This window comes from Sparus aurata, chromosome 8, assembly GCF_900880675.1.
Source record: "Sparus aurata chromosome 8, fSpaAur1.1, whole genome shotgun sequence".
NCBI classification, from domain to species: Eukaryota; Metazoa; Chordata; class Actinopteri; order Spariformes; family Sparidae; genus Sparus; species Sparus aurata.
This window is the reverse complement of record NC_044194.1, coordinates 24,936,037-24,954,839: the sequence shown is the minus strand read 5'-3', so window position 1 is coordinate 24,954,839 and position 18,803 is coordinate 24,936,037. Positions and strand designations below refer to the sequence as shown.

General features: G+C 43.4%; 2 protein-coding genes across 3 annotated transcripts; one reads left to right on the top strand and one right to left on the bottom strand.

Annotated features, from left to right (window-relative positions):
- Positions 1-486: 486 nt before the first annotated feature.
- On the bottom strand, positions 487-3,638 carry agk (acylglycerol kinase). The gene is made up of 14 exons (XM_030427029.1): positions 3,350-3,638; positions 3,222-3,261; positions 3,033-3,112; positions 2,856-2,931; positions 2,630-2,755; positions 2,441-2,535; positions 2,289-2,358; positions 2,070-2,149; positions 1,917-1,974; positions 1,676-1,823; positions 1,482-1,579; positions 1,306-1,376; positions 1,111-1,195; positions 487-976 (listed from the first exon to the last, which is right to left on the bottom strand). Exons 1-14 carry the CDS (start codon positions 3,457-3,459, stop codon positions 842-844), a joined length of 1,272 nt encoding a protein of 423 aa, XP_030282889.1. The 5' UTR covers positions 3,460-3,638; the 3' UTR covers positions 487-841.
- Positions 3,639-4,001: 363 nt separating this feature from the next.
- nup205 (nucleoporin 205) lies at positions 4,002-18,793 on the top strand. Of its 2 annotated transcripts, none has more exons than XM_030427022.1 (42): positions 4,002-4,080; positions 5,596-5,738; positions 5,924-6,095; positions 6,324-6,468; positions 6,602-6,761; positions 6,943-7,171; positions 7,304-7,468; positions 7,601-7,776; positions 7,921-8,037; positions 8,544-8,681; positions 8,799-8,949; positions 9,216-9,421; positions 9,558-9,740; positions 10,072-10,122; positions 10,516-10,725; positions 10,870-11,107; positions 11,205-11,394; positions 11,554-11,674; positions 11,896-11,977; positions 12,076-12,240; positions 12,365-12,489; positions 12,601-12,715; positions 12,925-13,074; positions 13,276-13,350; positions 13,478-13,635; positions 13,726-13,806; positions 13,903-14,094; positions 14,301-14,502; positions 14,611-14,709; positions 14,814-14,959; positions 15,174-15,365; positions 15,456-15,577; positions 15,890-16,022; positions 16,126-16,252; positions 16,381-16,454; positions 16,563-16,691; positions 16,913-17,039; positions 17,239-17,411; positions 17,491-17,620; positions 17,803-17,931; positions 18,035-18,111; positions 18,257-18,793. In XM_030427022.1, exons 1-42 carry the CDS (start codon positions 4,053-4,055, stop codon positions 18,407-18,409), a joined length of 5,979 nt encoding a protein of 1,992 aa, XP_030282882.1. In that variant the 5' UTR covers positions 4,002-4,052; the 3' UTR covers positions 18,410-18,793. The 2 variants fall into 2 exon arrangements, with proteins under 2 accessions (XP_030282882.1, XP_030282880.1); XM_030427020.1 differs by having other exon boundaries at positions 14,811-14,959.
- Positions 18,794-18,803: the final 10 nt, after the last annotated feature.

Here is an 18,803-nt window from a genome sequence, read left to right as displayed (position 1 = left end):
TGGAGAGAAGGTTTGTAGGCCAGGGCATCTCTGCAGCACTACAGGACATAATGCTGTTTGATGACACATTTGACCTTCATCAAACATTTTGGCTTCTTATGATTTAGGATATTGCACTTGGCCATGTTGCAATTTTGATTATAATACAATTAATTCTGCAGCCCTATATGTTAATATAGTTTTGTTTTCCTGGGCAACTAAATACGATAAGAGGCCTCCATCACAGCCACTTATTTAATTCCGCAGATTTTCTGTCTACGCCATCTGTCAGATCAGACCCAGCCTCATCAGGGCGATTCCAAACACTCGGATCATTTGCAACCCATTCAAAATGCTGCAGCATACCTGTGTTCTTTACCTTCATCTTTATACCCCAAACCTATCCATAATATTGTTGATTCATCAGCTACTCGTGCCTGTGCCCCTTATCTAAACCAGGCATCTACTGAATTCTTCCATGCTAAGTATCAGACTGATCAAACAAACTTCTGTGGACTTTGACAGACATTATTTTATTGACCAAGTTCAATTGTGATGGAAAAAGTAAACCATTTAGTAAACATAAAGTCCATGGGTAAGACAACCTGTACATGGGTTAATGGCTTAAAGAAATACAAAGCCTTGGTCCTTTTACATACAGCGACATGTAATAAAATCCTCCTATGATTTAGAGTAATGTTTAAATGTAACAAAGGACCATTTCCATTTCAGTGACTCCAAATCCAAACATCTGTTTTCAGAGTTTCATGGCATCTTGATCTTTGTTTTTGTGTTTCTCTTGAGTTCAGTTTGTGTCTCACTGTTCTTGTCTTCTTTCTGGTTAATCTTTCTTTCCCCCCCTTCACTGCATCTGCAGGAGGAGCTCCTCCCTGCGCTCTGCACTGATGAAGAAGCGTAGTTTCCGTGGCAACAGCCTTATCTCCACAGGCATCGCCTCATACTCCTCGTTATCGATGTTGTAGAAGCCGGTGGCACCCTGCGGGGTCAGGACATACGATTCGTCAAGACAAAAACTGATGTACTGAGCTCTAAAATGTGAGCTGACTATCTTAAAATAGTTTTGCTTTGATGTAACAAACTGCAATCAGGTCACGTAAAAGCGTTTCTGACCTCTGGCAGCTGCAGCCGACAAGCACTGGCCTCCAGCTTTGTGGACGTTTTGGTGAATACAGTGGGGTCCTCCTCCTTTTTATTTCTAAAATGAAGAACATTTGCATTTTTTATTGAATATACGTAAACATGAACTATCATATACTGTGTTTGGGCCTCAATTGTTACTAATAAAAGCGGAAAAAATCTGCTAACCCGACAGTGATGAACTCGCCCACTGTGAAGTCGTCTGGTTCTGCACAGATCATCATGGAGTCATTTATGCGCTGCAAGTCCAAATAAACAGGAAATAATTACAAAATGTGAGATCATGTCAGCACTCAATAAGAGCAGGTAAAGGGTTTTATAAGCACAATTCTTTTCGCACTGACCACTTCCACTGGGTTTTTGTTGTGCGTCTGAATAAAAAGCTCCAGTGTCGACAGCTTCTGCTCACTCCACACCTCTGGCTCTTCCACTTTTGGAGGTTCTGAGCAAACATGCAAACACCAACATTCTTACTCTCAAAACGTCACGTTTTACTGCCATGTTGTGATCCAAGTAACGACACAGTAACACACATTACCTTCAACAGGAGGGTTCCAGTAGTTTCTCCATCTGCGGGCGATGCGGTAGAGCAGGCTGGGTCTGGTGGGCTTCTGAGGGGGCAGGTCAGGGAGCCGAAGACTTGGAGCCAAGTAGGACACAGAGACTTCCTTGACAAGGGGCCACTCCTGAAAGATTTTCCAACAGTGTAAGATACAACATCTCACCTCATGACATCTACTGTACCAATGAGATAATCAGATGTTTAAATAAAACCTCACCCGAAGAGTGCTAAACCAATGTGCTGCTTTTGTCTTCAGTGGTCCAAGGTACCAATATCTATGAGGAAATATGGCTGATTACCCTTTTGTATGTGGAATTTTGTCACAGTTTACCCAGGATTGTAGTCCGAGCGACCAATTGTGGAATCTTACTTGCTAATTGTTGCGGCCACATCTCTGAATGCACCCCAACGAAGTCCCGTCAGAGCAAAGACAGGCTGCTCTTGCTCGCCCTAGTAACACACACGGTAAAAATGAAATGAAATCTTTTTTTCTTGATAATGAAAAAAGAAAATTACTTAAAAAATACTTATTCTGTTTATTGTACCACAAAAACAAACAAACAGTGGACATAAACATAAAGTTTCTCACTTTTATTTGTAGCACATCCAGAGGAACAGTTTCTCCCTTCAGAATGGACAGTGTTGCCGATGTAATGTCTCTGAAAAATGCACAGATTTAATCAATGAGACACATCCTCTACACATCTGGATCTTTAGGTATGATACTGATGAGATACTTACTTGACCTTGTTGTCACTGAGGAGATGAAGACTTGGACTCAGGGAATTGTGGGAGCCCAGTGGAATGAATCCAATCGGTGTGCTGCTGAGTGTTTCCTGCAGCCACAAATCATCCATCAGTGACACTGCTAAAGAAAACGTTTAGACCTGTGACCGTTAAACCAAAGCATGATGCCTGTGTGCCACCTACTTGATCTGGCCTTCGCAGCAAGCCTGTGATGACTTCCTGCAATGTGCCATCCCCTCCGGCCACGATCAGCATGTCTGTCTTTTCCATAAACTCCATCAGTTTCTTTGCCTGGCCTTCATAATCTGTCTGTAGAGGAGCAGGCAATATATAACAATCATGGTGTCACAAAATAGGACTGACTAGAGACACTAAAAACTGGACTAAAAGGTGGAAAAAAAAGACATACCTTTACTATTGTTATCTCCACACCAGCCAGGTGTAAAATGGGAGCAGCATTCTTTTCAAACAAGTTGTTGGCTTTCCTGGGGGGGAGATTGAGACAGGGAGCTGAAAATGTTCTGAGAAAAACCTGTTTTTCGAAGTCCAGACCAAACTTTAAATTTGGACGTTTCTGTTTCCTTACCCTCCACATGCTGCAGGGTTCAAGATCACTGTTGCTTTCCTCAGCTGCTCCCCTGGTGCTATCTGTTGACGCCCAAATTCCTAATAGAGATGAAGATGATGATGAGGACCAATAATGGGCACTTGAAGATATTGGTTTGTATCATGTCTTTGGCTGACAATTAGTTTGTAAGAACAAGTAATGTCTCACCCTGGCCACTAGACAAGCCTCTGTCCGCAGAACACTATCACTGATAAGACAAAAGACCAAAAAATGTAAGGCACACGAACAGACCTGTGCTCTCATCAGTGGGTAATACCATAAGCTGAGAGACTCACCAGTGTTTACCATACAGCCAGTAGCCTCCGTAAGACAGGACGCAGACGGCGAATGTGGATTTCTTCCAGTGATTCCGCACCGTCCGAAACACTTTCACAACTCGAGCCATGTCTTTAGATAAAATGTCCCCGAACCCTTTATTCTAATGCGGTGCTAAATTTACGGAGGCACCGAGGCTTGAAAATCACGAACGACACATTTCTATCCCAGCGGTCACCGATCTACAACTGTCAGACTAGCATGGACATCTCGGTGTAACCTCAAAACAGGACGGACCAACACAGGGCGGAACCAATGTTTTTGCCACATGAGGTTCACGAACGCGTGTCAGCGCAGCACGTATTTCTTTATTAAACGTTAGTTAGGAAAATATTTGACAAAGAATGGATTTTGTAAAATAACACTCAAATACACAGGGAATACAATTAAATCACTTATTGAGTTCACCTGCGCTGGTAAACTACAAGTCCCGACCAGCTAGACGACTCCAACGATCCGAGGACCCCGCCTGAAGAGTCTACACAGATTAACATCAATGTTAAGAATATCCTACCCATTTAATTAATACGTATACGCATTCACTTTGAACTGGTGTATTTTTTTGTGGACCGAGTGCCAGCAAAGTGTGTTTAGAGAATTTATAATTTTAAATTTCACACCGGCACAATCTCAGAAACTACTGTCCAATTTTCCGAGCGTATCATGGCGGCGCAGATGGCGGTAAATTCGGGTATGAATTATATGTCTTTCAACGAGTGTAACTTAAATGCCTTTACATCTAACACTTGCTATTAGTTGTCATTTCATATATGAGAATGTACTTGTTCGCTTTTCAGGACCAGTTGTGCCGCACGTCATATGTTATGACCGCATGGTGATGGACCATTCAAGTTCAGGCTAATTTAGCCTAGCCTACAAGTAAACCTTAAGTTAGCTAACGTTAGTTAAACGGTTAATCGGAAGGTACGCGCGTTTAGACCTAACGTTAACAAACGACCATGTTAGAACGACGCCATCCGGTAAACATGACCTCTCTGCTCAGTCTAATGGGTCAGCAGATTCACGTATTTGGAAACAACTAAACTGAAACTAACTGACGTGAACAAGTAAGGAAATGTTTGGCATCATAACTTGGCACACTGCACACTGGTGCACCGCGCCTTAGATCATCTCACAGACACACATGGAGCAGTTCGGACCAGGTTTAAACTACTCTCCGGTTTACTATATTCATGTCCTGTCAGTGAGGAATGAGTGTCAGATGTTTACTGGTGTCAGCCAGGTGTCTTTGTACACACCTGAGTGATGTTTAGTGACAGCAAGGCTTCCTCTGGGTCTGTGATACAAGAACCAATAACCTCAGTGTTATAGCTTAATGAAGCTAAATCTACATTAACAACCGTAAAAAAAGAAAACTAGAATCACGAGAAATATAAGTATGGCTATAAGATTTGTTTACTGGTACTGTCATTTACACATCACATGACCATCTTTCATCAGAGAACTGTATGGTGTGTGTGTACATCAGTAACATATTCATATTGGTCATCACACTTTGTCGAAGTCAGAAAGAGGCTCACAATGTCAATATAATAGACAGTATTTACAGTAATAGTAATTCAAAGTGCATTATTTGAGTGTTAGAGAGTGTCCAGAGTTTTGTGGAGGGGGTGAGAGGCATCCTGTCCTCCGCCACCTCCTCCAGGGTGACAAGCTTAACACAACCGACACCTTATTGATGAGTTTATTCAGTCTGTTGGCGTCCTTTGCTTTGATGCACGTACCTCAGGACATCACAGCGAAGGAGATGGTGCTCGTAACAACAGACTGATAAAACATCCGTAGCATCCGGTTGCAGACATTAAAGGACCTGAGCCTCCTCAGGAAGTAATGCCGGCTCAGGCCTTTCTTGTAGACTGCCTCCGTGTTTGTGGACAGCTCCAGTTCATGAAATGAAATTGTCACTTCCCAACATCAGTCCTGTCAGTCAATTACCTCACAGTATACAGGATTATTCACTGCATTAAAGATTATTCACTTACTGTATATTGCCAGAAGATAATTTGATTCTCATCAATATTGAGTCTGATTATGAGAGTAGGATTCAGCAGAACCTGTATGACTATCAGGACAAGCTGCTAATGCCCAGTATGGCATTAGAAATAACTACAATAGAATTAGTTGAAATCAGAAGCTGTGTATGTGTGATGAGGAAAGACATTTAAAAGCTCATTTACCCACCCAGGAGCCAGTCTGTGGGGGCCGCTGAAGGAGTTATGGGAGACGGTGGACGGGGCGGTGTTGAGGAGACAGCCAGAGAGCGTCCACCTGCTGGACCTGCAGCTGAAGAAACACAAATCGCATTTTCTTTCACTCTTTAGGAACCCGGTGAGATGTTGTGCAAACACAAATTCTTTGTCTTACTTTCATTTCATATTTGGATGTTTACAATAATATTCTTCCTGAGTGGCCTTCCACTCCCTTGGTGCTGACAGACACATTTATGATATGCAGTATGTCTTCTGAGACTGTAATGTAAATAACACCAGGTCTTTTTCTTTTCTCATTTTTAGCCAAAGAGTGCAGAGCAGAGAGAGAAGGTGCGTAAAGCCAGCACAGAAGGCATCGCCATCCAAGGTCAGCAGGGGTCACGGCTCCTTCCAGAGCAGCTTCTCAAAGAGGCCTTCATCCTCAGTGACCTGTTTGATATTGGAGAGTTGGCAGCTTTGGAGCTCCTCTTGGCAGGTAATGGGGACATGAGAAAAAGTAATGACTTGCAAGCAAATTTATCAAGAATGTGATTTAGCAAATTTGGTGAGTGTTTATTAAGTTGTTTTCTGTGTGAATCATACAGAGGTCACATTATTTAGAAATAACTATTTTGTTTTTGGATTTTCCTCATCAAATCAGTGATTTGGAGTCAAGGCCTTAAATGATGCGATTGATTCTCTGAATGTGTCTATTTGTCTCTAGGTGAGCAGCAGCAGCCCCATTTTCCAGGTCTGACACGAGGTCTGGTAGCTGTGCTGCTCTACTGGGATGGAAAGCTTTGTGTGGCCAACTCCCTGCGCACACTCATCCAGTCACGCCAGGGCAAGACATTCACACTGGACCTAAGGTAATAATTTTCTCTGTAAGTAGTGCAATCAAGCAATGAGAGGTGCTTTTAAAAGTCCACACCATGAGCATGTTTCCTTAATATTTGTGGTGTCTTGTTATTTATCATTACTGTTATTTGTTTTCTCACTCAGTGGGGAGCTGGTGGCATTGACATCCCGTTTTACAGATGAATTGATGAACCAGGGTCTGACCAAACGCATCCTAACCTTGGTATCAGAGATTAATGTGACGCGTGAGTTTGAAAAGCTGCAAAAGGAGCGTGGCCTGGGCAACGAGAAGCACAGAAAAGAGGTGACAGCAAAATATTTGTTAATTTGAAGCCGAGATATTCATCTGCTGAACATGCATTTATATCCCATCATTCTTGGCTCATGCAGAGACTAAAGTTTATAACTGAAATAGCAACATGGAATGGTAGAATATATGCGGGGATGAATATGGACAACTTTTAATTCCCACTCTTTTCCCCCAGGTTTCTGACCTCATCAAAGAAAGCAGACAGGCCCTGGCCGACAGCCTCTTTTTATGGACCTGCCAATCACCTCTGACTAAAGATGACACCCTGGCTCTTATTGGCCACCTGGAGACAGTGACGGCTCAAGCTGATGGCTCATTGGACAGCATGAACATGGCTCTGGTCATGGCACTGCTGTACTGCTTGGATGTCAGCTTCATAGAACAAGGAACAGAAGATAGAGAAGGTGAGAACCCGTTAAATAATGTCTGTAATTTTAACCTTGATTGATTAAAGTTATGCATAAGATTGCTGTTGGTGTCAGGGTTTGGATTTTACAGCTAATGAAGGACTGTCTCTGTGTGTTTTGTTCCTCTAGATCTGCTCCAGGCATTGCCATTGCTCACTGAGAGGCAGTATGTGTCTGCAGTGCACAGTCGCCTGATGGACGGCCAGCCGTGGAAGCTTCCAGGCCTGCAGGCTTTGTGTCGACTGGCGTGGGCTCTGTCTCTGAGGGTCCTCTCTCAGCTTCCACAGGGATGCGGTAAGGTCCCTATTCTTTTGACAGGCATTAACTGCCTTTTACCTGTATGAAGAAAACCTTTTTAAAAAAATATGATTTTTCCAAGATGGCAGCCAATTTAATGTTGTGTGCTTCTCTGTGTATTCTGTGCAGCCCTGGTTGAGTTCACGGAGGCAGACGAGGCTCTGGCCGACCAGGCTCTACTTGGAGACGTCTTCCTGTTTATGAAGGAGGGCATTCTGGGATGTGAGAGTTTTGGCCAGGAAGAGTTTTACATCCGCCGCCTCCATTCACTCATTACAGACTTCCTGGCACTTATGCCAATGAAGGTGAGAGGGGCCATAGTTGTCCACAACCAATTTTTTTACTCTAGTAAGAGTTTGGTTTGTCTCTATATAATTATTTGTTATCACATTGTTTTATCATTCTGCCAGCTGATTAGACTGTTAAATGAACATATTTTGTCTTTTTAGGTGAAACAACTTCGTAACCGTGCTGATGAGGATGCCCGTCTGGTGCACATGTCCCTACAGATGGACAGTGAGCTTCCATCATCGTTACGCAAGGACTTAGACCACCTCATGATTCTCGTGAGTGTTTTTCACCTACACTTGCACACATTCATTTGTGTGCAACATTAGTGCTGCAGCTAGCATTTAATGTTATTGATTAATTTGCAGATCATTTTCACAAATATTCGCTAATGAATTATTACAAATTTTATCATAACAAATAATAAAATTGCAAAAAATGCTCACCACAATTTCTCAGATTCAGAGGCAATGTATTCAAATTGCTTCTTTTGTCCAACCAACAGTCCAAAACCCAAACACTCTTCATTTAATATCAAAAATGACAAAACAAGCAGCTAATCCTTAGTTTTAATCTCTTACTTTAAAAGTTTGACATTTCGCTTGAAAAATAATTGAAATGGTTAGTTGCTTATTTTAAAAGTTTGCAATTTCTTTCAATCAATTAATTTATTATGGTTGCAGCAGTACAGTACACACACATACATCAGTTAATCATCACTAGATTTTAAGGGTTTAACTGATAGTATTTGTTAACATTTTTGGTTACTGCTTTGTCTTACCAGATAGGAGAGTTTTACAGTAAGGACTCATTTGGGCTGGAGTTGGGTCTGGAGTTCTGGTGTCCCACTGAGTCTCTCCAGCACACCTCCCTGCAGGGATCCTATCTGGGAATGGCACTGCAAAGGCCTCCACATAAACAGGTAAGAGCTATATTTTCTGGACCCTTCTTTTTATGGCAAGAATTGTACTGAAAGGTATGAAAAGACCCTAATATAAAAACATGCCATTCTTTTCTGTATGTTCTATGTTTGATGCAGGTTGTTCTGTCCAAGTTTGTGCGTCAGATGGGAGACCTTCTTCCCTCCACCCTCTATATGTCCTATCTCCGTATGCTAAAAGGCCTGGCTAATGGTCCTCAGTGTGCCCACTACTGCTTCAGCCTGCTTAAAACCAATGGAGCCACACACAGTAAGAGCAGATTGTGTATATATTTTCAGCTTGCTTTGTGAAATTGAAACCGTTTGATGTGCAGTTTGCCCTATGTGAACTGACTGGTAATCTGGATCAGGAATTTTTGCCACTAGAGTATTGACTCTTTGTGGCTGTTCAGTAGATGTTCATATTCTTTATTTTTTTTTAAGTTTAGGAGATCAAAATCTGACTTCAAAAGCTGAATACATTGATTTTATACATTTTCAAATGAATACCAACTAACTCTGAGTATATAATTGCAGGTGATAATATCCAGGGGGTTTCAGGCAGTCCAGTGTCTTGGGAACATTTCTTTCACTCCCTTATGCTCTACCATGAGAACCTGCGACGAGACTTTCCAAATCCAGATGCAGCACAGTACCGCCACCCGCCCATAAGAGGCATTACCCAAAGAGAGATGGAAGGACTCACCTCATTTTTTCAGTTGCTCACCACCATCATCACATGGGTATGGTACAATATTCAGGATGAGATCAAGATTTTAAATTCCTTATCTTATCTTTGAAAACCCTGTGATATACAGGCTGCTTAGATAGTTCTTATCTAACATTATTGTGGTATGTGTGTGTTATGTTTTTCTTCAGAGTGAAAATGCACGACTTGCATTGTGTGAGCATCCCCAGTGGACCCCAGTTGTAGTGATGTTGGGGTTGCTTCAGTGCAGTGTTCCTCCTGTCCTGAAGGCTGAGGTCCTGCAGTGCCTGGCAGCTTTTGGGAAGTCACCAGAGATTGCTGCTTCACTGTGGCAGTCACTAGAGTACACACAGGTTAGCCTTTATAATTGACGAAAAAACTATTTTTGTTGATTCTATATGAAGAGGGTCTGCATTTTGTCATGTAGAATATGAACATAATTACTGAAAGCTTTTCTTTTGACATCAATATAAAGCTCAAATTTGCATCTGTGAAATGTCAATGATATCAGACAGCAAATATGCAAACATTAAAATTCTACCATGGATGTATTCTCTTCTTTTTATCTGAGGCACTTAAGTCTTGTAGGGTTATGACATTGGTTTGAGTTTGGCAGAATACTGCTTTTTAAAATATTTCTGCAGTAGATGTAAAGTTTTGTAACTTCATGTTGTTTTACAACAGATCCTTCAGACAGTGCGAGCCCCAGGACAGAGGCAGGCAGCTGGAATTGAGGTGAGTGTTTTGTGGTTAGTGAATATAATGCTGTATACCCACTGCTTAAACCAATCTGTGGGAAATGTTTTAATGTTTGCTTCTCGCTCAAATTCAAAACATGTAATTAGTTGATGCACAGAGTAATTGGATCACTTAGGGTTGCAAGGATCTTTTTGATTTGTTTACATTAAGATACATTTGACTGATGACCAAATGCATAGTGTGAAAACGTAGATGTGTTGTGGTCTTCTTGTCTTTATATGTGGATGTGATGTCTCTGTGGTCAGTAAAAAGCTAAAGACGAAAAATTGACTTGCATCAGACTAAAATCGTTCCGTTCAGATGTTACAACCTGTAGGGAGATGCCTACTTTGGCGGCAAACTTCCTGATTAGTTTGTTTTGTCTCTCAGGTGGAGCTGAATGAGATTGAGTCCAGCTGTGAGGAGTACCCCCTGACAAGAAGCTTCTGCCATCTGATCAGCACATTGGTTGAGAACAGCCTGCCCATTAATTTGGGTGCCGGACTGCGCGTGCCAGGCTTTCAGCCCTACCTGGACTTCTTGCGTGATTCTGTGTTCCTGCCCTTCCCCACCAGAGCGTATCGCCGTCCAGCTGAGAAGGTAAACTGCTGTATAGTGCTCTTACCATGCCTTTGCAAGGAGAAGACATGTAGTTGCATGCATGTATGTATACATGGTCTTTGAACAACTACACATACCCCTGTTTGATTTGTTTTTCCTGTTGTCTTTCCTTTGCCATCTCAGTGGGAGGTTGCTGATGCTGTCCTGGAGGTGTTCCACAAGCTGCTGCGGGACTACGAGCCCCAGCCGTCAGACTTTGTGCAAGAGATGGTGGAGCTACAGGGAGAGCAGGTCTCGGCCCACAAGCCCCCCGGACACAGCATCATGTTCCACCTGCTCAACGACTCACCCATGCTGGTGCTCTGCCTCAGCCTGCTGGAGGAGGGCGTACGCCAGCTGGACACCTATGCACTCTTCCCTGGTGAGAGAACATATGCTGTTCTGCACTCCAAGAATGAGAGATTGCTTGTGTGTATGTGTGTGTTCTGACGTCGTGCTGTGTTACTCCTCCCCTACAGGTAAGAAGCATTTGGAGTCGGCTGTGCTGCACTGCCTGCGCCTTCTAGACTTGGCACTGCAGAAGGAAGTGGTGTTCATGGACCTCCTCAGGGAGAGCCAGGCTTCCCTGCTGGTGTCCCCCTTGGAGCAGCTCCTCCAGGGAGTCAGTCCTCAAACTAGGAAGGCTGATCACATTGTCAATATTGCCAGGTAGGGGCATCCAGGCTCTAATGGAAACTGTTAAGTCTGTTTTTGTTTAAGTTGTTTGATTAAGTCATTTTAAATTGTATTTAATGAAAACTACCCTTTCAAAGACTAATTTGTTCAGAACAGTAGAACTTAATGGTGACCTATGTTTTTCCTGTACAGGTATCTGTACCACAGCAGCTCCAACCCAGAGGCTGCATTTCAGAGTGCCAAGATCCTGCGTCGTATCGCCAACTACCCCAACATTCAGAATCGGCTCGTGGGAGATTTCACACACGACCAGGTAAATAAAGTCTGTTTCCCCTCAAAGCTTCTGGATATTTCACAAAATATTTGGTAAGCAAAGAATAAAAGTCAGCAAGATAACAAAATAATGTAATTAACATTTTCTTTAAGTAGAATAGAAATAAATCCTGCGTGCATTCTACGTAATGGCACTTCAGTCTTTTGTCAAGCGTTTTATTGTGTTTGAAGTTGGCAGCACTTTTTGTCTCTGTCCTTTAGACTGTGAGTGACAAGCTAATGGCAGGCTTTGTAGAGTGTCTGGACAATGAAGAGGCAGAAGAGGGAACAGAGAAAGGAGATGGTAAGAGAGACTTGTTGTGGAAAAACTGTACCATCTTCTTTGTTTGTTTTAAATCCTGCTGCCACATTCTTACACTTTCATTCTCCCCAAACTTCCAGAGTCAGAACCACAGAAGACAATTGGAAGAATCCGACACGAGACCCAGATCCACATCCTGAACCTGCTCATCACTTCCTTGGAGCTGAAGACACCAAATCTGGCCCTGTATCTTCTGGGATATGAAGTGAAAAAGCCTGTGTCCTCCACCAACCTCCAGGATCCAGGTCAGACTACAGCTTTAGTTGCTGGCATATTAATTTTGCTGGCTGTTGTGATTTCAACAATATTTATTGGCATCTGGTGACCTGAGTGTTATCTTTAAGCTGAAGGTGTATTTGCTTGTTACAGGTGTGTTGGGATGTTCACGGAGCTGCCTGCACGCCATCCTGAGTCTGCTGCAGAGAGGCACTGAGAAGAGATCAGGACCTGTACTCACACAGCAGGCCCCACACCTGGCTGAGCTCTGCTACCAGGTATGCTTTATCCTCTACTTGAAAAACCCAGAGACTAGTAGGCACTTGATGTCAATAAAGCACCTTTGATTGTCTGATTAATCTGATTTTTTTTTCTTCTTCCTCTGTCAGGTGATCTACCAGCTGTGTGCCTGCCCAGAAACATCTGGACCCACCATGCGTTATTTAAGGACCAGCCAGGACTTTCTGTTCTCTCACCTGCAGCACCTACCCTTCATCCTGTCTAGTGAGTATCAGATGTGATGAATGAAAAGCTGGGGATGCAGAACAGAACAGAAATTGGGAGTTGTTTTGAATACTTGCAAAATCTAAAATGATTATTTTAATATCACAAAGGGTTTTTCAGCGTGCGAGTAATGAACTGTTGTTGAAGATACTACAAAGAACACTGTCATCTCTTATCATTATCCCGATTCTTCTTTCTGCTCTCGTCAGGTAATCAGATCGCTGCCCTATCCCAGATGTCTTGGCTCATGAAAACAGCTGCAATTGAGCTGAGAGTGACCTCGCTCAACCGCCAGCGTTCACATACGCAGCGCCTCGTCAGCCTTCTGTTGGATGACCAGCCACACACTCAACATACAGGTATATCTTGTCTAAACTTATTTAATTCTCCATGATGAGCACACATTTGAAATGATAAACATTTGGTGAAACAACTGAGTGAAATCTGACCTTTTATTGTTAATGGTTGTTGTTTTAAACTCAAACTCCCAAACACCATGACCACACAACGTAGCTCATTAATGCATCAACCTACGTACCTCATATTTATTTTTGTTTTAGCTGATGGAGAATCAGGCATGGAAGAGGAAACCAGATCAGTCAGCGGTTTCCTACATTTTGACACTGTATCTAAAGGTTTGTTCCAGCTCTCTAGATATTTAGATCAAATATATGATAAAATGAATACAATCTGCATACAGGCTGTTATACATACATACTGATTCTGTCTTTTACTCATCTTGTCCTCGTTCCATGCAATCAGTGCGCAGGAAGCTGCTGAGTGTGCTGGACACCATCGACTTCAGTCAGGACATGCCCGAACTGCTGCAGCTTGACTTCTTCGAACGCACTCAAATAGAGCAGGTGATCTCCAACTGTGAGCACGTCAATGAGCAAGGACACACAGTGTGCAACGTGAAGGTGGGTCTAAAGGTTGAACACATAATCTCTCAGTTGTGTTGTTTTTTATGTTTGATCTTCCGCTGATTTGGTTTTTAATTTTCCTCACAGTTGTTACATAGAGTGCTGGTTGCTGAGGTAAATGCATTGCAAGGAATGGCAGCCATTGGACAGAGGCCTCTGTTAATGGAGGTGAGGGAGCCCAAACTGAGTCTTCATTTTTGTGTAAACCTGGAGTTGAAAATGTTATGCCCACATTCTTCTTTGTCCCTGGTTGTGTTCTTCCAGGAGGTGAACTCCATCCTGCAGCAGGTGGTGGAACGCAATCGTGTGCGCCGCAGTTTGAGTGCAAAGCGACATGCTCTGCGGTCCTGGAGGAGTCTGGTGGAAACGCTGCTGACCGCCTGCCCGGCTGATCTCATACCTGCTGATGACAGGCAGCTCATCATCAGAGACCTGCTGCTAGACCTGCATGATAAGGTCAGTGAGGAAATTTGTTACATGGGGGGTTATTTTGGGTGCAGTCATTTCTAAATTCTTGTCATGGCATTTATTTAGTGTTCATCGTTACTGTATAATGATCTAGAGTTGCTTGTTAGTTCCTGTCAGAGCTGACACATAACAAATGCTGCAAATCTGCAGGTTGTAATAACAACTAAGTGTCAATGTTGCCTTATGTTGTCCAGGTGTTATCTGAGGATGCAGCAGGAGAGCTGATGCCCATTGTTGCGGGGGCAGTCTTCACTCTGACAGCCCACCTCAGCCAATCAGTCCTCTCTGAGCAGCAGCAGGGGGTGGGATTAGAGGCATCCTCCGGCTTTGCATCTATTGCCAACTCTGCCCTCCACCTGATTCTCCGCAAGCTGCTGGACTTCATCCTTTGTACTGGTAAGTGTTGACTTTTAAATGGCATCATTTCATAAAAACCCACATTTCTCACATGCTGAGATAACCCATGGTCAGTTGAGTTCATAATATTGTCTTTTGCCCTTTAAGGAGGTGGATACCAGCGTCTGCGTGCCCACCTGTATGGCTCTCTGCTATACTACCTTCAAATCGCCCAGAAACCTGATGAACCAGACACTCTGCAACAAGGTACAGCAAAGAGACATGTGTGTTATTAAGTCACCTTATCTGATGTTATTTCAAAGAGACAATGTACAGATATTGTGTTGTCTTCCTCTCCATCCATCCAGCAGGGAAAGCAATGTGGGAGCGTCTCACTGCCCCTGAAGATGGTTTCTCTAAACTGCAGAGAGAGAACCTGGCTATCATTGAGAGCTATGGCAAGGCTCTCATGGAGGTGGTGTGTCGGGATGCCTGTGACGGCCATGAAATTAGCAGGGTAAGAGCCAAACAAAGACAGAAAGTCTATCTACTTACTCTGCCATTTATATATGTAGTTGCTTTCAAAAAACTATACTAAAACTAGATTATTTGTGAAATTACACTTGTCTAATTGCAAAATTAGCTGGGACATATTATTTATGAGTACCTAGCCAGACTCTTTTACTCTCAGGACTCCTTTGTCATCCCTGTCTCCTTTCCCTGTCCATCAGATGCTCGCTCTGGCCGTGCTAGACCGGATTCTGTCCATAGACCGTCAGAATCAGTGGCTGGTTTATGTCTGCAACAGTGGCTACCTGCGGTCACTGGTTGAGAGCCTGAGACAGGATGATGTCGCCCTTCAGAGCCTGCTCACACCTCAGCCTCCCCTCCTCAAGCCACTCTACATCTATGAGAGCAAGATGGTGAGGAGACACACTATGTTTTGATTAGACGTGAGTTTGTAATATTATATTGAAAGTTGAAAGTAAAGAACTCTGCTGTGGTGTTTTCAGGCTCTGCTGACTCGTGTGGCTAAGACTGGTCAGGGAGCTGTGGAGCTGCTGCGCTGTGGGCTGGTGGCACAGCTGATAGAGTGTCAGGTGTTTGACATGGTCCCTGACAGCGATGCACACAGGTATGAATGTGGAAAGGGAAGAAGGCGGTATAGTAACTCCCAATTGTATTGTCATTTTTATCAAATTGTTTTGTTGTTGATATTATGTTTTTTAACCAGTCATTTCGAATAAAAACATCACTCATACTTTTAGAGTGATTTTGACCAAATGAGGGTAAGGATACAGTGAGTCAGCAAATCCTTGAGGGGAATTTTAATGTATTAAGCTGATTATAGCTTCTTTGCTTTGCTCTCGTCTAAGTGACCTCTAATCTTAAGAGGTCTATTTATGGTGTTACTTAAGTGTGCGTCTGTTTCCTTGTTTGTTTACAGAGTGATGAGGGACCCATCCGGCTTCATCCCCAGTCCCATGGACCGCTACAGGCAGATTCTGTTGCCAACCTTGAGGCTTTTTCAGGTCATCCTGACTTCCACCACCATGAACCACCAGCAGGGAGCAGCACAGGTAAGCACACAAATGATTATTTTGCAAAAATGTAAATGTTGTGGCAGTTTGCTTTATAAACATTGCACTTGCATTCTAATGTTCTTATTCTGTATGTCTACAGGTTCTTCAGTGGCTGATAGTCCATGCAGACACCATTCAGTCCCTGTTACGTTGTCAGGAGCTCAGTATGGGAGTTCTGCAGGAGCTCTCTTTGCTTACTGGCATCATCAGTAAGACGGCTCTGCCAGGTACAATAAATAACAGTCTTATCTTTTTATTCACTCTTTATTGTATTTCCCGATTTCCATCATGCACACCACACATTCATATGTAGATTATGTAAATAGTGGTGTTCATTTGCTGCTTGGTCTTTCAGGTGCCCTTGAGATGGGCGGGGAAGTCAACAGTGCTGCTCTTATGGAGTTTCAGGGTCACATCAACAGATTCCAGGTTTCTATCTAATCTATGGATTGTTGTTGTTGTCTTCCCTGTTAATAAGCATCCATCCCAATGTGAAAATTGCAGTTGGCAATATGTCTCTTTTTTTTTCCTTTTTAGCGCCTGTGTCTGTCCCTGCTTGGTCGTCTGGCTGGGAGTGAGAGGGAGAGGTTGCTAAAGCAGGCTGAGATCGCTGCACCTGGAGACTCAGCAGACAGACGAGAAGAGATGGAGGTGGCAATGCAACAGGTGTGACAAAAAGCTCTCTAATAAAGGGAGTATGAGTGTAATTTTCCTCTAAAGAAGTTATGAAGTATACCTCCTCGAGCAGTAAAATGGACAGTGGGAATTCAGAAAATTGGATAATATGGCACTGAAACAATGTGTGTCGAGTCTTGTATGCATAGTCATTATTATTCATCACAAGTCCCACGGTCAGTGATCTGAGAGGTGTTGTCCTCTGTGCCCAGGTGTGTGCTAACATCATGGAGTATTGCCAAACCCTGCTGCTGCAGAGCTCAGCCCAGGCCCAGTTCAGCATCTGCCTCTTCAGTCCATCAGGCAGCGAGCCAGCTGGCAGGGACGGAGGACGCACAGGTCAGTAATATTCTGCCCATACCGAAGAGGAGGAAAAGGGATTTGACTTGTTATTGTATGCTGAAGAAATAGCCATACTTTTCTAGAGGATCCTGTTATATAAAGCTAAAAATCCATAATTTCTTGAGGTTCTTTTAGCTTTTACCACAAGTTCCTACAGGAGTGAGACTAAACTGTTTTGTTTTTTTTCTTTTTAAAGATCTCTCATCCACTCTGCCATCGATGACTTACTCCCGGACCCCCAGCCTGGGTCTGGTTCTGTATCTGCTGAAGAACAGTGCTGCAGACTTCTTCCGGTTCCACCAGAGTCACAGACAGAGCCTAGGCAAGCTGCAGAGCCTGGATCAGCTGCCTCCCGAGGAGCTCAAGGAGGTAACTCTTCTTTATTTGATGTATCTTATTGGCTCCAACTATCATTGTCTTCAGTACTGACTAGACATCGTCTCTGTAGTTGTGCCAAGGCCTGGTGTCAGGCCCAGGAGGGGTGGAGAAAATCTCATCAGTCCAGAGGAGCTTGTTGGCAAAGAGACGATTGGTCCAGCTTATCAACAACAGAGCCAAGCTGCTGGCCCTGTGTTCCTGTATCCTTTATTACCTGCAAGCACGGTGGTTGTCACAGGACTTGTGAATAGACTCCCTTACCGTCCATCACTAGGTTGTCACATTTGTCTTCAGGAGTTTTGTGCAGTAAATTGGACTAACACCATGTATAAAGGCCACATCATGAATTGCTGTGAAATGCCTTGACCTGCGTCTTCCTCAGATGTTATCGAGACCTGTTTGTTTGTGTTGTGGCGCCACCTGGAGTACTACCTGTTGCATTGTACTCCCACTGACCCCAAGGACTCCCTGTTGCCTGGAGCCAGTTTATATAGATCACGGCTCACAGACGGTGAGAAAAGATGTCACGGATAGATGCACATTTAAGCAAGTGTTGGAATTAAGTAAATGTATTATTGGTAGCAATCACTAATGTCAATATTCCTTTTCTTCAGACTCATTTGGCGGTTTGCAGGCAAGTGGAGGCCGTGGCCTCGGTCTGTCCAGAGTCAGCCAGCAAGACCTCGACCTGGTAAGAATTGCTGTAAGCTGGCAACCAGCTCCACACGTTGGCATGAGCATGATACTGTTACACTTGGAATACTGCTGTAACAACATATGTGGGTTGCCACGTTCATCATTCCTGATCTCTCTGTCTTGTGTTTGTGTGAGTGCAGCTGAAGAGTGACATGGCCGCAGGTTTCGGAGAGGCTCTGCAGAGGAAGCTGCTGGAGGTGGAGGGTTTGTACAGCCAGGTCCGCTCCCGCTACACCTTCATCCAGGCCCTGGTTCGCAGGATCCGTGGCCTGCTGCGTCAGCCTAAAAGCTGAGGCACACAAACACACAAAAACAAAGACTGGCCAAGACTAAAACACTCTGAAAACCTTTGCCAAGCAACAACAGATGACTAAACATCCAAGGACGCCCCAAGGTGTCGGTGTGTTTTTTTTTCTGGCAACATCGCTCCTTTTTGCTGACCTGTTGTGGCTCCTCTCTCTGAGTGTTGTGGTATATTAACACAACACGTGGTGCATTCTTTGTGACCAATATAATTATGTTTGCCTAAAGTCGTGCAAGGAGTGTTCCTAAAATAAGTCAGATAAAGTAACTTGCACAACACATGTATGAAATTTTTACTTGTTAAGAAGTTTGATATTTTTTTGTTTGCTCTGATTTCTCTTTGTCAAAAATAAATGTTTTCTAAATCTGTTAAATGTTTGTGTA